This window comes from Scyliorhinus canicula, chromosome 12 (assembly GCF_902713615.1).
Source record: "Scyliorhinus canicula chromosome 12, sScyCan1.1, whole genome shotgun sequence".
Lineage (NCBI taxonomy): Eukaryota > Metazoa > Chordata > Chondrichthyes > Carcharhiniformes > Scyliorhinidae > Scyliorhinus > Scyliorhinus canicula.
This window is the reverse complement of record NC_052157.1, coordinates 29769958-29792468: the sequence shown is the minus strand read 5'-3', so window position 1 is coordinate 29792468 and position 22511 is coordinate 29769958. Positions and strand designations below refer to the sequence as shown.

The window sequence follows — 22511 nt, the reverse complement described above, 5'->3', positions numbered from 1 at the left end:
AGGTGCTGCGGTTTCCTCCTGTGCGGAGTCTGCAGATTCTCCCCGTGTCTGCGTAGGTTTCCTCCGGGTGCTCCAGTTCTCTCCCATAAGTCCCGAAAGACGTGCTGTTAGGTAATTTGGTTATTCTGAATTATCCCTCAATGTACCCGAACAGGCGTGTGTGTGTTGTGAACAGGAGTGTGGCGGCTGGGAGATTGTCACAGTAACTTCTTTGCAGTGTTAATGTAAGCCTATTTATGAGAATAATAAAGATTAAGATTATTATTATTCATTGACCCTCACCCTCCGATTGCAGTCAAAACCACCCTGACCCACCGGAGAAGGTGTAGAATTTTGAATGGATCAGCCAGAGACCTGATCAAAATTGGGTCTTGCTTCTTACTTAAATTAGATCATCAAGCTGCATACACTTGTATGTTTCCACGCATTGCAATGAAAGGTTTCTTCAATTTTTAATTTATTGCCTGGCTTTTGCTGGAGGAAGCCTCATGTTTATCCTCCAAATATTCAAACTTATTAAATTTGTACATACTGTTTTAGTAACTCAGATCAAATAATTGATATCTGTGAGCTATTTCAGGCACCCTTTCGCATCTCTTCAGACAGTGCTGAATAGTGTGATCTGAGTTCAGCCTGGCAATCATATTTTTAAAAAAGGTTCACTTGTCAAGAATATTCCTATGATTTGCATTGAAATATTAGCTCAAATGTTAACTAGTTTTCATTGGATCTGTCAAAGAATAGAGTACTGCAATTGTTGGAAATTTATAAAGGAAAAGCTAGAAATACAAGGTGCTAATTCAGTTTCTGACAGAACAACTGGTCAATAGTTTGGATTTGTTGCTTTCTTCAGAGTTGATAATCTTCAGCTGAAAATCTTAGTAACAGACTAATATCTCATCACCTTTCTGATTCAGAATGGTTAATGTGTGAAGAAGTGGTTGACTGTGAGCTTCAGTCAGTTTTAAGGGTACACTTAAGGTTCAGTTACCATCTCTTCTGTTTGATAAACTGACTATTTGCCAGTGAATGGGAGTTTGAGGCATTCTTTTCATCAATACAGAAGACTATTATAAGTCGGATGGATCCTGCATTCTCTTTGGAGGCCTGACATCATATCTCCCTGTTACTGATTAAATATTCTCTTGAGGGATTTTCTGGAATATCAGAGCACTACTTTTGGCAACAGCTTTGGGTGGGGACATGTTGTAGAAGAGGTATAGAACTGTGGGTGTGGAATGTTAAAATGTGGAATCTCGCCAAGGAATGTTCACTTGAAGAAGCTATTTCTAAGAGAGCCTGTTTATACTAATTTCTAATGGCTCAGGTGTAATGCTGCGCTAAGCATAAACGGCTAGAATAGCAACTGGTACAGTAATCTAGTATGGAGTAAAAATCTTCAGTCCTCCAGATACTGGTTTTAAACAGAACCTCTCCCTCTCGGAAAGGAGTATGAATTCATTGATTGTTGTTTGCTTTTCAGCTTGTAGCCACTTTTAACTGTTTGGTTTAAAAGTGCCCAGCATCATTCATTTTGATAATCAATTGACAAATTAGCTGGTTTTGAGAGAGCGCGTTGCACTGGGAATAAACCAAATCTCTATTGAGGTTCGCAACACTAAACTCCATTTGACACATTTGTATGTGAGGTCCAAGTCATTCATTCTGATTTCTGTTCCTTGATCAAACTAAAAACAAACAGTAATGTTTAAGGTATTGTGATTGTAGAGGTGGGATTTCATTGCTGCATTTATACGATTCCACCAAACATCAAGTTGCCTTGTTCTTCTCTCTCGGGGTTTCTCTCATCTCTTGTGCTCTTGTGCACTAATCACCTTTCATGTCTTACCGAGGTTCACAATAACACAGCAGCCTGTAGAATGAATGCATTTCTTTAAAGAACACCCTCCTCCCAGTAAAACACTACTCTCTGCGTGTCATATGTTTCCCTGCAGCTTCCTTTTAAGCGTTCATCAAAATTATGTCCTTTGAACTGCGCTAATTGGGCTGGTTTAGCACAGTGGGTTAAACAGCTGGCTTGTAATGCAGAACAAGGCCAGCAGCGCGGGTTCAATTCCCGTACCGGCCTTCCCGAACAGCGTCGGAATATGGCGACTAGGGGCTTTTCACAGTAACTTCATTGAAGCCTACTTGTGACAATAAGCGATTATTATTATTATATTATTATATAATTGCTTCCTAGAACCTTGTTGATCCCCTTTCCTTCCTCGGCTTCTTGCCGGCTGATCCCATTAATCCTTTCCTCTTTTCTGGTTTTGTACCCTCCTTCTTGAAAACTACCATCATCATTTTATTCACATCTCTTCAATTCCGCATTTCACTCATCCACAGCACTAACGTTATCCAAGTCTAAGCTGCAAAATACTGTTCTCTGAGACTTTGACCATGTCCCATTGTATATCCTTATCATCATCTTTTACTATCCATTCACTTTCAATCTCCCTCCCCCACTCTGACTTGTTTCTTCCAGCTCCAGTCTCAGACATCATAATGAAACCGCTACACCTTCCCCCAACATTTTTTCTACCTGTCCTCATCTGCTTGTTTTTACTGGGCCCCAGGAATTCCTCTTCACTAAATTGCTGTCACTCTGAGAACTTTGAGTTAGCTGCTCAGTGTTTTCCGAGATGCATTGTTTTGCCTCTCCATCTCTGACTTTGATTCCCTAGCTGCTGCCATTCTTTCTCACTGGCAGCCTGGGCTCTGAAATGACTCATAATTCCCCTCCACCTTAATGCTCGCAAAACCCAAACCGCCACCTTTGGATCAGTGCCACAATGGCCAACACCAGCCTTCTCGATTGCCAGCCCAAGCCGAGTCTGAAGCTGTGCAGGCTCAGCACCCTGCTTGCCTCAAGTTTTCCCTGTATCCAATATTAAATCCGGGGCATCTCTGACTGTGTCTATATAAACATTTCTGGAACAAGCCTTTCCATTCACCTGAAGAAGGAGCCGTGCTCCGAAAGCTCGTGTTTGAAACAAACCTGTTGGACTTTAACCTGGTGTTGTAAGACTTCTTACTGTCCAATATTAAAGACCAGGGGTGGGATTCTCCATCCTGCCGCACCCGTTTTCTGGTGCGGCGCTCCCTCGCTGGCAGCGGGATTTTTCCAGCCCGGCAGCCGGCCAATGGGGTTTCCCATTGTGGGCACCCCCACACCGTCAGGAAATCCTCGGACGGAATGCGCTGCCGGCGAAGTGGGGGATCACACAGATGGACAATCCAGGCCCATATTCTTCAACCTCTGAAACGTTGCTTTCTTCTTCCTCCTCTCATCGCTAAAAAGCCATAGCTCATGCCTTCAATATTTTAAAGCCAGAATTCTCAAATGTTCTTTGTGCTAGCCTATATGTTTGTACAACTTTGTTGGGCATGTCAGCCTTGTACAAAGCTTTCACCCCCTATTACACCCCTTAAATTGTCAAGCAGCTCTGTAATTTTCCTGTACACCAAATGCACCTATTAAAAGATGTTCATCATCTTGTTCAAATTCGTCCATGGTCTCGCCCAACCCTTTTTCTGTGATCTCTGCCAACTACATGCCCTAACATCGTCACTCCACTCTAAGCCTGGGTTTATATCTTGCTTCCTGTATCCTATAATACCATTGCTTCAAATGCGATGGAACTCACTGAATTCCCTCCACCCCTCAATGCTTTCAAAAGAAGGTGGTGGCGTAGTGCTATTGCCACTGGACTAGTAAACCAAAGGAATGCTCTGGGGATCCAAGTTCAAATCCCACCACTGCAGATGGTGAAATATGAATTCAGTAAAAATCTGGTATTAAAAGTCTAATGATGACCATGAAACCACTGTCGATTGTCGTAAAAACCCTAATGTGGGAAGGAAATCTGCCATCCTTACCTAGTCTGGCTTACATGTGACTCCAGACCCAAATCAATGTGGTTGACTTTTAATTGCCCCTCAAGGGCAATTCGGGATGGCTAATAAATGCTGGCAGAGCCGGCGACGCCCATGTCCCATGAACGAATAAAAGAAAAGAGCTTCCATAAACCTTCCCTCTTCTACAGTGCTTTCACTTCCCCTCCGGAACCCTTGCTTTTCTCTCTATCCTCTTCTCCTCTTGCTTTGCATCCACTTCTCTGTAAAGTGATCTGAGATGTGCTCCACTGAGGAAAACTATAGGGGCCTATAAAAGATTATGGGAAAACATACTCTGTGAAAGCAGAATTATGGGCAGACGGGTTCTGTGTATTTGACATTGCAAAATCTCTATAGGTACTCTTACATTGAGAGCGTGCTGTCAGTAACTGGGATGGTACTCCCACTGTTGATGATACACTTTAATATAAAGACCCCCCCCCCCACTGTAGGTGAAGTTTTAGGGTTGTAGTGAGCTTGTTTCGGAGTCAATGCCACTGGTACCTATTTGCTCAACATGGCTTTGTGCACCTTTAAATTATACAGAACATTTGTAAAAATGCGCTATATTTTGGCTTCCATTCAGAAATTGACCGTAATGACTTCCGGTTGCGGCTATGGCTAGCTAAGCCGCACATTTGGAAGCTCCTGCAACAAAGGTGTTTTTGGGCCAATTGGAGGGCCCCAACGGCGCTGAAAAAACGAATCCCGGTGGGGGAAGGTCCCCTGAGGAGAACTAGACCGATTTTATGGTCGGTACCCGGAGTGGAGCGGCAAGAAAAACGGCAGCAGCTCCCCAAAAAAAGCGGGGGAAGAAAATCAAAATGGCGGCCGGCGGTGCATCGGAGGAGTGGAAGAAATGGGCGGAGGAGCAGCAGGCCGCTCTCCTCCGTTTTTTCACGGAGATGAAAGTGGAGCTCCTAGAGTCCATGAACGCGACGGCCACCAGGTTGGTGGGAGCCCAGGCGATCCAAGAGGCGTCGATTAAAGATCTGCAGCAGGAGATGACCGCGAGGGAGGAGGAGGCCACAGTCATCGGGGCAAAGGTGGAGGTGCACGAGGCACTCCACATGAAGTGGCAGAGCCGCTTCGAGGAGCTGGACACTCGGATGAGGAGGAAAAATTTGAGGATCCTGGGCCTGGAAGAAGGCCTGGAGGGGTCGGATCTCCCGGGATATGTGGCGGAGATGTTGAGCTCCCTGATGGGGGAAGGGGCCGGTCCGGCGCCCCTGGAATTGGAAGAGGCATACCGGGTCATGGCCAGGAGGCCTAGGGCAAACGAGCCCCCGAGGGCGGTGCTGGTGCGGTTCCAGCGGCTAAGTGATCGAGAGAAAGTCCTGAGGTGGGCAAAAAGGGAGAAAAGCAGCAAGTGGCAGAACTCGACGGTAAGGGTGTACCAGGACTGGAGTGCGGAGGTGGCAAAGCGGCGGGCCCGGTACAACCGGACAAAGGCGGTGCTACACGCGAAAAAGATCAAATTTGGAATGCTGCAACCGGCGCGCTTGTGGGTCACCTACAAGGACCAACATCATTATTTCGAGTCCCCAGAGGAGGCCTGGACCTTTGTACAAGAGGAAAAGTTGGACACGAACTAAAACCTGGGAGCACCGGCGGTCGTAGCCGCCGGGGGACTCTTGATTGAGCAAGTGGCCCTTTTCTTTTTCAGGCCAGGTCGGAACTGGGTAACAGTTTCGTGGATTGTTTGGGGTGTTTTTTCTCGAACGGTTGACTTTTCTGAATATTTTGAAGGTTTCGAGTTGTTGGGTGTTTCTGTATATTTGTACTGTTGAAATCTCTATTGTGGGTCGTTGGCTTCTTATGGGGTGTTTCTTCCCGTTTCCAATTTCCCTTAGTTATTTACCCCTCTTACCCTTTTTCTTTGGGTGCTTGGGGGGGTTTTTTTTGTTCTTTTTTTTTTTTCTTTTCGGGTTATGGTTATCTGCGGTTATTTATACTGTTTGATGGAGGGTGATGGTTGGGCACACTGTTAGTTGATAGCTAGTTAATTATTTTGTTATTTAAGTATGTAGTTAAGTATTTATGTATTTAGTTGCCATTGGGTATTTATATCGTTAAGTTGGGGAGACGGGGCGGGGGGGAGCGGGTTGATTATGCGGGTCTTTCTCGGGGGTTTTAAGGGGATCTTTCACGGGCGCAGATGGGGTGAACCGGGAGGAGTCGGAATGTGGCAGGAGCAGCCGGGTCAGCGGAGACCAGCTGACTCTCGGGAGTACGATGTGGGGTACATCGCGGCTAGGAGGGGTCCTAGCCGGGGGGGGGGGGGAGGGGGGGGGGGGGGGCTGGGGGGGGACACCGGGTTGCTGCTGGAAAGACCAGGGACGAGAAGGGGAGAGCCGGGGGGGTGGGGGGTGGGGGGGCCATCGCTATGGGAAGCGGGTCAGAAAAGAAGGGATGACCCGGGGCGAGCAAGGGACAAGACATGGCTAATCGACAGGGAGTAGGGACGGGTCGCTCTGCGACCCGATTGATCACGTGGAACGTAAGGGGGCTGAATGGGCCGGTCAAAAGATCAAGGGTCTTCTCACACCTGAAGGGACTGAAGGCTGATGTAGCAATGCTGCAGGAGACTCATTTGAGGGTAGCAGATCAGGTCCGCCTGAGAAGGGGGTGGGTGGGACAGGTGTTCCACTCAGGCTTGGATATCAAGAACCGGGGGGTGGCGATTTTGGTGGGAAAGAGGGTGTCGTTTGTGGCGGCAGAGGTGGTGGCAGACAAGGAGGGCAGGTACGTGATGGTGAGGGGTAGGCTGCAGGGAGAGAATGTGGTACTGGTAAATGTGTATGCCCCGAACTGGGACGACGCGGGTTTTATGAGGCGCCTGCTGGGCCTCATCCCGGGACTGGAGGCAGGGGGCCTGATCATGGGAGGGGACTTTAATACGGTGTTAGACCCTGGGCTGGATAGATCGAGTTCCAGGACGAATAGGAGGCCGGCAGCGGCAGAGGTGTTAAGGGGGTTCATGGAGCAGATGGGAGGGGTAGACCCATGGAGATTTGGTAGGCCTAGGGCGAGGGAGTATTCTTTTTTCTCCCACGTCCACAGAGTGTACTCTAGGATCGATTTTTTTGTATTGAACAGGGGGCTGATACCGAGAGTGCAGGACACGGAGTACTCGGCCATTGCGATATCGGACCATGCACCACATTGGGTGGACGTGGACATGGGGGAGGCGCGGGACCAACGCCCGTTGTGGCGCCTGGATGTAGGGCTGTTGGCGGACGAAGAGGTGTGCAGAAGGGTGAGAACGGGCATTGAGAACTATCTGGGTACGAATGACACAGGTGAGGTGCAGGTGGGGACGGTTTGGGAGGCCTTGAAAGCAGTGATTAGAGGAGAGCTGATCTCCATAAGGGCACACAGAGAGAGGAAGGAGAGGCAGGAAAGGGAGAGGCTGGTGGGGGAGCTCCTAGAAGTAGATAGGAAATATGCGGCGGCACCAGAGGAGGGGCTATTAAGGGAGCGGCGTAGCTTGCAGGCCAGGTTCGACCTACTGACCACTAGGAAGGCGGAAATGCAGTGGAGAAGGGCGCAGGGTGCGGCGTATGAGTACGGGGAAAAGGCGAGCAGGATGCTGGCACACCAGCTTCGTAAGCGAGATGCAGCCAGAGAGATTGGGGGAGTGAGAGAGAGGGGTGGGGACGTAGTGCAGAAGGGGCAAGAGGTGAATAGGGTCTTTAGGGACTTCTATAGGGAATTGTATAGGTCTGAACCGCCGAAGAGGAGAGGGGGAATGAAGAACTTTCTCGACAAATTGGGGTTCCCAAAGGTACAGGAGGAGCTGGTGGAAGGGTTGGGGGCGCCGATAGAGCTGCAGGAGCTAATTAAAGGGATAGGCCAGATGCAGGCGGGGAAGGCGCCGGGGCCGGATGGGTTCCCGGTGGAGTTTTACAGGAAATTTGTGGACTTGGTGGGTCCAGTGCTGGTGCAAGCCTTTAATGAGGCGCGCGAGGGGGGGGTTCTGCCCCCAACAATGTCGCAGGCCCTGATCTCCTTGATTTTGAAGCGGGACAAGGACCCGGTCCAGTGCGGGTCCTACAGGCCCATCTCCCTCCTGAATGTTGACGCCAAGCTGTTAGCAAAGGTCCTGGCAACCAGGATAGAGGACTGTGTGCCAGGGGTAGTCCATGAAGACCAGACGGGGTTCGTGAAGGGACGCCAACTTAACACAAATGTCCGGAGATTGTTAAATGTGATTATGATGCCAGCAGTGGAAGGGGAGGCGGAGATAGTGGTAGCGCTGGACGCGGAGAAGGCATTTGACAGGGTGGAGTGGGAATATTTGTGGGAGACGTTGGAAAGGTTTGGGTTTGGGGAGGGATTTATCAAGTGGGTAAAACTGCTCTATTCAGCTCCAATGGCAAGTGTGGTAACAAACGGGAGGAGGTCAGAATATTTTGGGCTCCATCGAGGTACTAGGCAGGGATGTCCCCTATCTCCCTTACTCTTTGCATTAGCGATTGAGCCGTTGGCGATGGCACTGAGGGGTTCAGGGGGGTGGAGAGGACTGACAAGGGGAGGGGAGGAACATCGGGTCTCGCTCTATGCGGATGATTTGTTGTTGTATGTGGCAGACCCGGAGGGGGGAATGCCGGAGGTAATGGGGATACTAGCGGAGTTCGGGGACTTTTCGGGATATAAATTAAATCTGGGGAAAAGTGAGGTCTTTGTAATACACCCGGGAGACCAAGGGGAGGGAATTGGGAGGCTCCCCTTCAAAAGAGCAGTTAAAAGTTTTAGGTATTTGGGGGCGCAGGTGGCAAAGAACTGGGGGACCCTCCACAAGTTGAACTTTTCCAGACTGGTGGAACAGATGGAGGAGGAGTTTAAGAGGTGGGACATGGTGCCGCTGTCGCTGGCAGGGAGGGTGCAGTCAGTTAAAATGACGGTCCTCCCGAGGTTCTTGTTTTTGTTCCAGTGTCTGCCCATCTTCCTCCCCAGGGCCTTTTTCAAGAAGGTAACGAGTAGTATCATGGGGTATGTGTGGGCACATGGCACCCCGAGAGTTAGAAGGGTCTTTTTGGAGCGGAGTAGGGATAGTGGAGGGCTGGCGTTACCCAACCTTTCAGGATATTACTGGGCGGCAAATACATCGATGGTACGAAAGTGGATGATGGAAGGGGAGGGGGCAGCCTGGAAGCGTATGGAGAGGGCGTCCTGCGGCAACATAAGCTTAGGGGCACTGGTAACGGCACCATGGCCGCTCCCTCCCACGAGGTATACCACGAGCCCGGTGGTGGCGGCCACCCTCAAGATCTGGGGGTAGTGGAGGCGACACAGGGGGGAAGTGGGAGGTCTGATAGGGGCACCACTAAGAGGGAACCACAGATTTGCGCCGGGAAACACAGGAGGGGGATTCCAGAGCTGGCAGAGGGCGGGTATTAGACAACTGAGGGACTTGTTTATAGAGGGGAGGTTTGCGAGCCTGGGAGAGCTGGAGGAGAAATTTGGGCTCCCCCCGGGGAACACGTTCAGGTACCTCCAAGTGAAGGCATTTGCCAGACGACAGGTAGCGGGGTTCCCCGCGCTCCCCGACAGGGGGGTGAGTGATAGGGTGCTATCAGGGGTCTGGGTCGGGGAGGGGAAGATCTCGGACATCTATAAGATTATGCAGGAGGTGGAGGAGGTACCAGTAGAGGAGCTGAAAGATAAGTGGGAGTTAGAGCTGGGGGAACAGATAGAGGACGGGACATGGGCAGACGCCCTGGAGAGGGTCAACTCGTCGTCGTCATGTGCGAGACTAAGTCTCATTCAATTTAAGGTACTGCATAGAGCCCACATGACGGGGACAAGGATGAGTCGGTTTTTCGGGGGTGAAGACAGGTGTATTAGATGTTCGGGAAGCCCTGCGAATCATGCACATATGTTTTGGGCATGTCCGGCACTGGAGGAGTTCTGGAAGGGGGTGGCAGGGACGGTGTCGAGAGTGGTGGGGTCCAGGGTCAAGCCAGGATGGGGACTTGCGATCTTCGGGGTTGGGGTGGAACCGGGGGTACAGGAGGCGAGGGAGGCTGGAATATTAGCCTTTGCGTCCTTGGTGGCTCGGAGGAGGATCCTGATTCAGTGGAGGGACGAAAGGCCTCCGAGTGTTAACACCTGGTTAAACGACATGGCAAACTTCATCCAATTGGAAAGGATCAAATTCGCCCTGAGAGGGTCGGTGCAGGGGTTTTTCAGGCGATGGCAACCCTTCCTGGACCTCTTAGATCAGAGATAGAAACTGAGGTCGTGACAGCAGCAACCCGGGAGGGGAGGGGAGGGCGGGAGGGAGGGGGGAGGAGGGGGGGGGGGGGGGGGGGGACAAAGACGAAGGAAGTACGGTAGCGGTGGTGGCACGGGCAAGGCCTGCCCGAGGACACTGCCAGAAATGATAAGTTGGTCTGACTGTCGGTTCGCCGGTGGGGGGGGGGGGGGGGGGGGGGGTGGGGGGGACGCGCGAGTAGGGGGGGGGGGGGGACTTTTTTCTTTTTCTTGTTAAGTAGGGGGGTTTGACTTTGTTTTGTTATAATTTAAATGTAAATGTAGGGGGGGTTAAAATGTTTGTATTTTGAAAAATTTCTTCAATAAAAATTATTTAAAAAAAAAAAAAAGAAATTGACCGTAATAATAATTGCAGCGAAAAGAAAGTTATATTGGCGTGCGCATTGCATGGACACACTGGCCCTTCACATGCGCTGGTTCACAAGACTCAAACAACAACTTCAGAGGGATTCCTGTACTTCCAGATTAGATGATTGTAAATTGTGCTTTTGGCCAGTCCAATATCTTTGATTTTACAAGTGAACGGATGACACCACACTATCACTTGGTTACTGATACTGCTTAGCTAATAATCACTAACATCTTTGAAAAGTAGGAACCCTGATGGCATTCTTACAGCAAACGTACCTCCATGGCCCCTTCCCCTTTATTGTTTTGAATAACAGCATTTACTAGATACAGGCATGGTGCTATTGTCTATGTGTCTGCTTTCCATTGGAAACAATGGGTCCCCATTTATTCCAGTGGCAGGTGTTTTTATTTTGGTCCTGCGTGGTCTGCAAACATTCAATGATCTGAGGCATTTCTACATTCCAGTCTTTCTTTGGAGGAATGGATATTTTGTCAACTCATTTTTAACGTTTTCAAAAGCCCCTTATCCCAATGAACAGAGACGAAGGTGCGCACTTTCATTTGTATTGACAACACTCTCCCACAAAAAGCGCTAAATATAAAGTACCTTTAGTCTTCCTTGAGATACACCTGTTGTAACAGAATCAAGACATAAGCCCTATTTCCATTGAACTATATGTTTGGGTAGTGCTGTATTTGTACTGATTAATAGTCACCGATGGCAGCTCTGCAGTGAAGCAATGTTAGTGCCTTAGACTGCACCGCGACCTAGGGTCATGTGGTGGTTCTTGCATTGCCAAAGGCAAAGTGCCAACAGTGACAAAGTAGCAATTTCACCTTTTAGGGTCAGGTTTTTTTATTCATTCACTGGATCTGGCTGTCACCGGCAAGGCTTCAATATAAACACAGCACTTGTTCCTATGTGGATATTCCTATGTGATCTACAAGTGTGAAAGTACATAATAATCTCTTTTTGTTACTTAATTTTTCACATTTCCCACATTTTCTGTGATCTCCCCTGTCGTATATTGCGAAATCTGAGCAAATCTGATGCCCTCCCTGTTGGAGGTTGAAGTGAAGTTAGTTCAGCATGGGCTGCTTGCTCTCAATCCGCATGCTGAGTCTTTTCTCAGTGCAATACACAACATCCACCTTTCCAAGGAATCATAAAATTCTACTTCCCAGCAGAATAAAAAGTGGGAGTAAAGTTTCTAACATGGAAGGGGGGGGGGGGGGGGGGGATTATTGAGGTGAATTTATCATGGGGAGGCGATGGAGCGGATTGAAATTTGATACGGTATGTTGGCAAGGAACTCAAGCACATTTTCAGGAACCAGCCCCTCCCAGGTTAACCCTAGTGACTGTTTTCTGCCCACTAATGTATTTTTGTTTTAACCCTCTCTTGACAGCGCTGAATCATGGAGATTTTAAAGAAATCTCCCCCAGTTGTGACCATATTAGGTAATCGATCCCCTGTGTGATTGATTACCATCACTTCCTCAGCTGTTTGAGGTTGTTACATGGCCGACAGGGAGACCACTTTACTCTCAGCAGGTGCAGCTCCCATTGCTTCCATCAGGTGATGGGGCAGGCTGGGATTTTTGAAAACTACCCTACCCCAGTGCTTTCCCCAGACTTGATGATGATAATTTTTTTTTCTTTCATAAATTTAGAGTACCCAATTCATTTTTTTTCCAATTAAGGGAAAATTTAGAGTGGTCAATCCACCTACCCTGCACATCTTTGGGTTGTGGGGGCGAAACCCACGCAAACACAGGGAGAATGTGCAAACTCCACACGGACAGTGACCCAGAGCCGGGGTCGAACCTGGGACCTCAGCGCTGACCACTAATGCTAAGCGCTGACCACTAATGCTAACCACTGACCACTAATGCTAATAACTAATGCTAACCACTGCGCCACCGTGCTGCCCTGATAATAATAATCGCTTATTGTCACAAGTAGGCTTCAATGAAGTTACTGTGAAGCCCATAGTCGCCACATTCCAGCGCCTGTTTGGGGAGGCTGGTAACTGAATTGAACCCGCGCTGCTGGTCTTGTTCTGCATTACAAGTCAGCTGTTTAGCCCACTGTGCTTAACCAGCCCCTTGAGAAAGCTGGCTCACTCCCCTCTCCCAAATGGAAATTGGGTTACAGCATGTGAGTAGAGGAAGTCCAGCGCATCCACGTTCGGACCCAAATCCTCACCTGTGGATGAGCCATATTTGCCCTCCTACCCCAGTTATGCCCCACCAACTCTTAGGAATTTCAGGGCTGTTGTTTCTATTTTTTTAAAAACTTAATTAACTTTTTTTAAATTTAGGATACCCAATTCATTTTTGCCAATTAAGGGGCAATTTGGTGTGGCCAAACCACCTAGCAGGCATGTCTTTAGGGTTGTGAGAGAGTAACACACGCAAACACGTGGAGGTTGTGCAAACTCCACACGGACAGTGATCCAGAGCCGGGATCGAACCTGGGACCTTGGCGACGTGAGGCAGCAGTGCTAACCATAGCACCACCGTGCTGCCCTAGGGCTGTTGTTTCTGTGGGAAAGCTCCAAGACTACTCTCTACCTTTACTGATGTGTTTCTTTTTGAAAACTCAGCACCTTGCTTTTTACCTCCAACTGAACTGCAGTTCATCAAGGTTAAATGAGACCACCTTGACTTATATGGTTTGATTTGATTTATTGGTTTAACTATGCATTCGCTCACTTACCAAATTGGAGGAGATATGAGGGCAGCACGGTAGCATGGTGGTTAGCATAAATGCTTCACAGCCCCAGGGTCCCAGGTTCGATTCCCGGCTGGGTCACTGTCTGTGCGGAGTCTGCACGTCCTCCCCGTTTGTGCGTGGGCTTCCTCCGGGTGCTCCGGTTTCCTCCCACAGTCCAAAGATGTGCGGGTTAGGTGGATTGGCCATGCTAAATTGCCCGTAGTGTCCTAAAAAGTAAGGTTAAGGGGGGGTTGTTGGGGTACGGGTATAGGGTGGATGCGTGGGTTTGAATAGGGTGAGCATTGCTCGGCACAACATCGAGGGCCGGAGGGCCTGTTCTGTGCTGTACTGTTCTATGTTCTATGTTGTGTTATACTGTGCTCCGCGGGACAGATTGTGTGTGTGTGTGTGTGTGTGTGTGTGTGTGTGTGTGTGTGTGTGTGTGTGTGTGTGTGTGTGTGTGTGTGTGTGTGTGTGTATTTCGTCTTGAGCAAGAAACCAGTTTGTTACTGTAGAAGTCTTATTGTAATGTTAAAATCTCTCAGTTTATCTTACTCTATTATTCTAACAGAGCAAACGTGCACTGGAGCAAGAAAAGGTTGTAGCCAAGCAAGGGAAGAATACGGCAGAGACTCATGTGAAACATCTCACGGATGAAAACGAGACCCTGAAGAGAAAAGTTCGAGAATTGCAGGGTGAAATTAGTGAACTCAATCAAATAATTTCTAACATGAAGATGGAAGAGAACAGGTTGAAGGATAAAGTTGCACGTCTGGAGGTAATGCGGCCACAGAGACACTGTGTATATTTACAACCCCTGCTTTACTCCTTTATCTGAAGGTTCAGTGTGTTAATCTTATGTAGCATAAAGTTCCAGTGGCTTTGTTATGGCAGTAACCCTTTTGACACAAAGTCTGCATGTTGCAGAAGAAGCTCAGTGCCTTATTGCTGTTAAACAATGCATTGAGAAGGCAAAAAAGGTACCAAAATGTGCACCACAGAAGTGGTGCCATTGGTGGTCCTCAGAAAGAGGCAATTATTGCTGGAGGAGTTTGAAGGTCCGGGCCCCCCTCCATTCGCCCATAGGGATGGTGAACAGTCAGGAAGCTATGAAATCAGACTGTTCTGAGACATGCCATCATGAAAGATTCCTCATAATTAGCATCAGTTGGCATTAGAGGCCCTTACAGTGATCACTCAGACCATGGGCTAAGACACCTTAAGGAGCATTCATGGCCAATCAGGGATAGCTGGAAGTGCTCTGATCAATGATCAGGGCTACAGCCTGGGACCATTTTCTTCAGATCCATAAATCTTACTGTTCCAGTATTTCTTTTTTATGTAATTCTTCTTTACATTTTTTTCTTCAAATGTTGAAAGGGTAAAAACAAATTAAATATTATTTCATGCATATCATTTGCACTAGACATATTTTCCTCTTTTCTTTCTTGCTGTTATATGAAGTATGGAGAATAGAGGTGAACATTTGATTTATGCAAGAAAGTATATTGATAGAAATGTCTGTTAAAACCTGCGACTGGTCTATATACGTATATATCTGATCCATTGTACGCTGTCTGTTTATCGACCAGCATTTATCTGGGTTGGTGCCCTGAACTTACATGAAATCTGACTCCTTTATCCAACTGCAAAACTCCAAACCAACAAGCTGGGTCTGAAGTTTTGTTTTTTTTTTTAAATTTAGAGTACCCAATTATTTTTTCCAATTAAGGGGCAATTTAGTATGGCCAATCCACCTACTCTGCATATTTTTGGGTTGTGGGGGCGAAACCCACGCAGACATGGGGAGAATGTGCAAACTCCACACGGACAGTGACCCAGAGCAGGGATCGAACCTGGGACCTCAGCGCCGTGAGGGTCTGAAGTTTTGTAACGGGGCAAGAAACCAGATTTGGTGCCTGCTCCCAGAGTTGTAACCAAACAAGCAGCAGGATAAATACATCTCGGGAAACCTACTTTCGTCGGCTGTTATGTGAAAGAATTGTAGAGCCGGAATGTGAAGGAGTTTTCTTTTGGGGATGGGGAGGCGCTGAGATTTGGGAGTGAGCTGGGAGGCCATTATCACTCAATTGAACGATTAGATCTTGGGGATAGAAATATTACTGAACCAAATGCATTGCATCACCTTTTTTCTCATTTCTATTATAAAAAGATCTGGGGCGGGATTCTCTAATCCCGCAGTAGTGTGTCCATGCCGTCGTAAACGCGGTCGGGTTTTATGACGGCATGAACGGGCCAATGCCGCGACTAATTCTGGCCCGCAAAGGGGCCAGCACGGCACTGCCGCTACAGCTGCTGATCCCGGCGTGAACTGGGCACCGCGGGATCCGCACATGCGCAGTGGCACCGGCGCCAACGCGTGCATGCGCACTGTCTTCCATCAGCGTGCCGGTCCCGACGCAACATGGCGCAGGGCCACAGGGACCGGCGCCGAGGAAACAAGGCCCCCAGCCAAAGAGGCTGCCCCGCCGATTGGCGGGCCCCGATCGCGGGAAGGCCACTTCGGAGGCCCCCCCTCCCTGCACAGGCCGTCCCCCGACCCTTCCATGCCGAGTTCCCACTGGCTGAGAGCAGGTGTGGACGGCGCCGGCGGGACTCTGCGTTTTCACAACGGCCGCTCGGCCCAACCCGGGTCAAGAATTGGCGGTCTGGCCGGGTAGAGCGGCCCCCAACCGGCGCCGCGCCAGCCACGCGTGCCGGCGGCGTGGCGCGATTCGCGGCGGTCTATGATTCTCCGGGCTGAAAGAATCCCGCCCCTGATTTTAGTTCAAATTTACCTTTTCACTGATGTTTCCACTCGCATTGGTACCGTTCAATGTTAAGAGAGCAATTTGCCAATATTTCCATATCGGATTGAATTGCGATCACTCCTTGGTTCAGGAGACGTAATTGGCAAAGATTTTTTTCATTAGGCAATGGAGTTCCTTTCCTAGCAACCGGAGAAACACAAGTTTAAGTGCGACCTGCAACATATGTAACCTTGTGTGTCTTGAGTTGAGTGTCCACGTTCCAATATTGCTACTCAGACAGTAAAGTAACATTTTTGTCTCTTTAAGCTTTGATTCAGAGATAAACCTAAAAACTGTTCCACTATCACTTTTTCAGCAAGAGAAGAAGCAACTGGAAGCTGCTTTGAGAGAAGTCGGAGACCAAGAACAGGACGTTTCACTGGCAAAAAGAGCATTGGAAAGCCGGTTAGAGGAAGTCCAGGTATTTCTTTATTGCAAAAGTACAGTTTATTCATAAAATGTCTGAAAGAACATTTCAAAATGGTCACCACAGTGTGCAATGATATTCAGTTTTTATACATAGATCATGTTCCCTCTGAGATGCTCCAATACAATCATGACCGATATTTCAGAACATGACAGACATTTCAAAGTGTTTGTTACAGAAAGTGCAATGATATTTAAGGCACCTACATAGATCATGTTGCACCCTTGAAGTACTTCAATATAATTGTGATACATGAAGTAGGCACTGCATACATTCAATGTGAGTCATTTGGCCCGAGGGATTCCATATAATTCCCCTCCCCTCAGTGCACAGAGGGCTGTGAAAGGCCTTAGCCAGCGACCTTTCCCCATTGCAAAGACCAAGGGCCCTGACAACATTCCGACAATTGTACTGAAGACTTGTGCTTCAGGACTAGCCTCAGCCCAAGCCAAGCTGTTCCAATACAGCTACAACAATGGCATCTATCGGCAATGTGGAAAATTGCCACGTTATATCTTGTACACAAGAAGTAGGACAAGTCCAACCTGAACAATTATCGCCCTATCTGTCTACTTTCGATAATCCGTTAAGTAATGGGAGGGGTCATCAACAGTGGTAACATGTGGCACTTATTTGGCATTAACCTGTTCAGTTTGGGTTCCGCCAGGGCCACTCAGCTCCTGACCTCATTACAGCCGTGATTCAAACACGGACCAAAGAGCTGAACTCGAGTGACTGCCCTTTACATCAAACCACCATTTGACTGACTGGCATCAAGGAGCCCTAACAAAATTGTAGTCAACGGGGAAAACTATCCAATGGTTGGAATCATAACTGACAAAAAGGAAGATGGTTGTGGTGTTGGTGGTCAGTCATCTCAGTCTTGAGAGGTCACCGAAGGGATCCTTCATGGTAGTGCCCTAAGCTCAGCCATCTTTATCGACTTCATCATTTGCCTTCGTTCCATCATAAGGTCAGAAATGGGGACGTTCAGGGCAGCATGATGGTGTAGTGGTTGGCACTTGGACTATAGCACTGAGGACCCAGGTTTGAATGCCGGCCCTGGGTCACTGTCCGTGTGGAGTTTGCACATTCTCCCCGTGTCTGCGTGGGTTTCACCCCCACAACCCAAAGATGTGCTGGTTAGGTGGATTGGCCATGCTAAAAATTGCCCCTTAATTGGAAAAACAATTTTTTTAAAAAAAATAAATTTAGTGTACCCAATCATTTTTCCAATTAAGGGGGCAATTCAGCGTTGTCAATCCACCTAGCTTGCACGTTTTTGGGTTGTGGGGGCGAAACCCACGCAGACACGGGGAGAATGTGCAAACTCCACACGGACAGTGACCCAGAGCCGGGATCGAACCTGGGACCTCAGCGCCGTGAGGCGGTTGTGCTAACCACTAGGCCACCGTGCTGCCCCAACAATTTTTTAAAAATGGGGATGTTCACTGATGATACCATAATGCTCAGCACTATTCTCGACTCAGAAACTGAAGCAGTCAATGTTCATTTGCAGCAAGGCTTGGATAGCATTCAGGCTTGAGCTGATAAGTGGCAAGTAACATTTGTGCCATATAAGTGCCAGGCAATGAGAGAGTCCAACCATCTTCCCATGACATTCAATGGCATTCCCATTGCTGAATCCCCCAATATCAACATCCTGCCGATTACCATTGATCAGAAACTGAACTTGACCAATCATATAAATACTGTGGCTACAAGAGCAGGTCAGAGGCAAGTGGTTTTGCACCGTGTAACTCACCTCCTGACTTCCCAAAGACTGTCCACCATCTACAAGGCTCAAGTCAGGAGCTGGAATACTGACCACTTGCCTGGATAAGTGCAGCTCCAACAATGTTCAAGTAGTTTAACGCCATCCAGGAGAAAGCAACCTGTTTGATTGGCACTCCATCCACCACCTTACATATTCACTCTGCCCACTGCTGATGCACAGTGGCAGCAGTGTGTATGATCCACAAAATGCACTGCCACAACTTATGAAGTCTCTTTCAACAGCATCTTCCAAACCCCAATCTCTACCACCTTGAAGGACAACGGCAGCAGGGATATGGGAACACCATCACTTACAAGTTACCCTTGTTACAATCCCAGTTGATATTAGAATTCGACAGGAAGATCCCAGAATGGAACCCTGGCTCAAAAGACCGTAACTTTAATTTTTTTTAATAAACGTGGAGGAACAGAATCACAGGATCGCCAATTGGTTTTAACAAGAAAAAATAATTTATTAAACAAGAAAAGTCAGATTATTATACAATACTCCCTTACTCCTCCCCCTTAGCTTAACAAATACAGGTAGATCTAAAGGTTAATATGCATTGCAAAGTATATCTTAAGCTACAATCATCCCATTAACAGAAGGTGACTGTGGTCAAATACACACCCACACTCTGCTTGGAACCCCAGTTAATGCCTGTGGATGTCTCCTCAGAATTTCCCCCAGATGATTGCCATGTGAGGGTTTCACTTCCAAGATCACACTTTAAAATCTTTTAAATTAAGTATGCCTTCCCTCAGCAGTTTGCATTCTAAAATCCAGACCAGTTTTTCCAAATGATGCTTTCAATCAACGTTTCTGCTCCACTTTTAACAACGAATCGAGCCCAGGATTTCACACCAACCCCTTTAGGATTTCTTTGTCTTGTCTATTGTCCAAACTGCTCACTGTTATTTTAACTTTCAATTCCCAGACTGTATTAAAATGGCATCAGACTTTTGTTTTACCTTTGAAGGTTGCTGTCCCACTTAAAATCTGGTTACTGCAATTGTCTCTTTAACTCGGAACATGTTGTTTACTTTTCCTTGAATTCTGCTGGACAATACCTTGGTTTCTGTTTACTTAACTCCAGTCGTTTTAAACATTCCTTCTGTTCCAATTCCCTGGTTTTCTGGTCCGTAACTTGTACGTCAGGAATCATCCTTCTTTGCAGCTCCTGTCCTGGCCAGTCTCCTGGCAGTGTTGAGAGATAATAATAATCTTTTTATTATCACAAGTGGGCTTACATTAACACTGCAATGAAGTTACCGTGAAAAGCCCCTAGGCGCCACATTCCGGCACCTGTTCGGGTACACAGAGGGAGAATTCAGAATTCTCAACTGGTACAGGAATTGAACCTGCGCTGCTGGCCTGTTTCTGCATTACAAACTAGGTGTCTAGCCCACTGAGCTAAACCAGCCCTTTGTTCACTCCCCAAGGTCCTGCCTCCAACTGTCCACAAAATCGTCTAAAACTAAAACTTAAAAGTTGTTTTAAATCAATGGCCTCCTGTTGCTAAGAAGCCTCCACATGCTTGCCTTTTTACTTATTCTTCATGCCATAGCCCTCTCTAAGCACAATAGAAACACGGTTGGAACTTGACCAACCCCCACACATGCAAAAACCTTTGTCCAGCATGTATTTAACTATAGATTTTACCCTTCCAGGCACTTAAAGCTCTACCTTATTTCTAATGTTCACCAATACAAATATAAATCCCTTACAATTACCTTAGTTTTCCTAATGCCCTACAAGTTGCGCACTATCCTGACTGGGAATTATATCACTGTTTCTTCATTATTACTGGGTCAAAATACTGGAAATGCCTCCTTCATAGTACTGTGGGTGCAGCCATTCAAAAAGGTGGTTCACCAGCACTGTACTGAGGACAGTTAGGGATGGGGAATAAATGCTAGTGTTTCCAGCTATGCACGCATCCATAAACAAATGAATCAAAACTGTGGTCATTTGAACTGCTGCAAGGAGTGCAGTGTTAAGGTGTAAATGTGCACCTGGGTCTGGTCCATTTATTTCACATATCTGTGAGAAATTCTCTCTGCTGAGGCATCTCCACATCACACCTCCTTTCAGGTTCCGATATCATACTCCTGTTTCAGCTAAATGATTAGTTTGAGGAATCCAGATAGTTTCCCCTGATTTTCCGTGATATATTTGGATCTCTCCTACTTCTCATTGTTCCTTGCTTCAGTCTTCTTTTTTTAATAAATTTAGAATACCCAATTATTTTTAGGTTTCCAATTAAGGGGCAATTGAGTGTGGCCAATCTACCTACCCTGCACATCTTTGGGTTGTGAGGGTGAGACCCACGCAGACACAGGGAGAATGTGCAAACTCCACACGGACCGTGATCCGGGGCCGGGGTCGAACCCTGTTCCTCAGCGCCATGAGGCAGCAGTGCTAACTACTGCGCCACCGTGCCGCCCTCTCTTACTCCAGTCTTCTCAGGTTGCATTAAAGAATGCTGAATCCTGTGTTGATGAGAGAATAAGACCTTCATATGCGATTCTGCCTCACTGCATGCTTTTTTGCATGCTCCTCTGCGGTTCAATGTCTGATTTTAGTGAGGTGTGTTATATCTACTTTATTTCGCAACATGAATGCACAATGTTGCACAAGACAAGTTTATTTGGCTGAACGTTGCTAAAACAGAACTTATGGCGATGTCTCTAAAAAGCACTAATACCTACAAGCCATTTCTTTCTGACGTATAGGTAACCCCTAACCCAGCCTTAGTTAAAGCATAAACAATTACTCCACAACAGCACTTAACTTGTCTATGAAGTTACCCCTCGACATAATGAATAGTTTTAGCTACATGTTATCTTTCTCATTCTGCAGAGAAGCCTCAACAAGCGATCGCAGGAGCACCAGGAATTAAATGAAAGGCTTAAAACCGAAACAGTTCAGAGAGATCTTTTAAAGAAAACAAAGAGTGAGATGGAGGCCGAGAGAAGGCAATTGGAGAAGATGGTTGACAAGCTTGAGAAAGAGGTTGGATTCTTCATGTCAACACTTCTAAACAGTGCGGGCATTTTAAGCTTGTATCTACTGAATATTACTCTTCAATAATTAGTGGTGGGTGGAGCCTGCTAAAATAATAATCATTAAATAATGGGTCAATTTAAGTGTGACATAGCTGTATTCCTCAAGTTAGCTACAGTCCTTCAAAATAAATTTAAAATAATAAAATGCCAAATGAAGTTAAATCTCAAATTTTGCTTATCCAAAGGCTTTCAAATAATGAAGTTACAGAGCAAATCTGCTAAATGCAGTAGTATTTTTTAAAATTAATTCATGGGATGCGGGCGTTGCTGGCTCCCCTATCTCTGATTGCCCTTGAGCTTGCTAGACCATTACAGGAGGCATTTATGAGCCAACCACATTGCTGTGGATCTGGAGTCACATATAGACCAGACCAGGTAAGGATGGCAGATTTCCTCCCTGAAGGATATTATCGAACCAGATGGGGTTTCATTGACCTTCATTTGGCTTCATTCCAGATTCCTATTGAATTCACTTTTCGCCATCCGCAGTGGCGGGATTTGAATTACTACGGGTCTCTGGATTACTGTCCAGAGTAAGTAATGAAAGTGCATTTTTATTAGTTCTACGCTTTTGTTTTGGGATGTCCCCAGATTGCTTGCTTAGAGGGTGGGAAGGGGGGCATATCGTGTAAAATACATGTGCCTGAACATGCACAGTAATGTTTCAGATTCTGAAAGGAAACCTGGCAGCTTAGTGTTGCAGGCGGTTTAATCAGGCTGGAATATTTATGGTGCTTTGGATAACATCCCAAACAATTTGGGCTTGGGTCAGAGATTTGGGTGGCTTCTTTGAAAGACGGGAGGTAAAATCAAAACCCATCGGCTGCTTTCTTTCACCTCCCAGCGGCAGCACTACAGCGCCGGCACAGGGTCACATTACAGCACTGGCACAGTCACCACCATCTTGCCTGCCTGTATCTCGCCTAGAGAGGGAGGAGTTGGCGAAGAGCATGGTGTGAAAATGTGCCTGTGCCATTCTGTGGGAAGAAGCAATATCCTGTTTTATATGCATCTTAGAATTTATGTGAAGCAACTCGAGAAGCTGCGATTGTTCTCCCTGGAGCAGTGAATGTTAAAGGGAGGTCTAAGAGAGGTGTTTCAAATTATATGGGATTTCAATAAGGAGGCACTTAGATTGGTAGGAAGGTGCGTCACTCGATGCTGGCATTAAAGCCAGG

General features: G+C 47.2%; 1 protein-coding gene across 7 annotated transcripts in view; it reads left to right on the top strand.

The window, feature by feature from the left end:
* cgnl1 (cingulin-like 1) overlaps positions 1-22511 on the top strand; it is a 174069-nt gene that overhangs the window by 108160 nt on the left and 43398 nt on the right. For all 7 annotated transcript variants that reach the window (XM_038813300.1, XM_038813302.1, XM_038813298.1 and 4 more), the window contains 3 exons: positions 13823-14029; positions 16378-16482; positions 21128-21280. In XM_038813300.1, coding sequence (XP_038669228.1) covers positions 13823-14029; positions 16378-16482; positions 21128-21280 — 465 coding nt within the window. The remainder of the gene's footprint in view (positions 1-13822; positions 14030-16377; positions 16483-21127; positions 21281-22511) is intronic.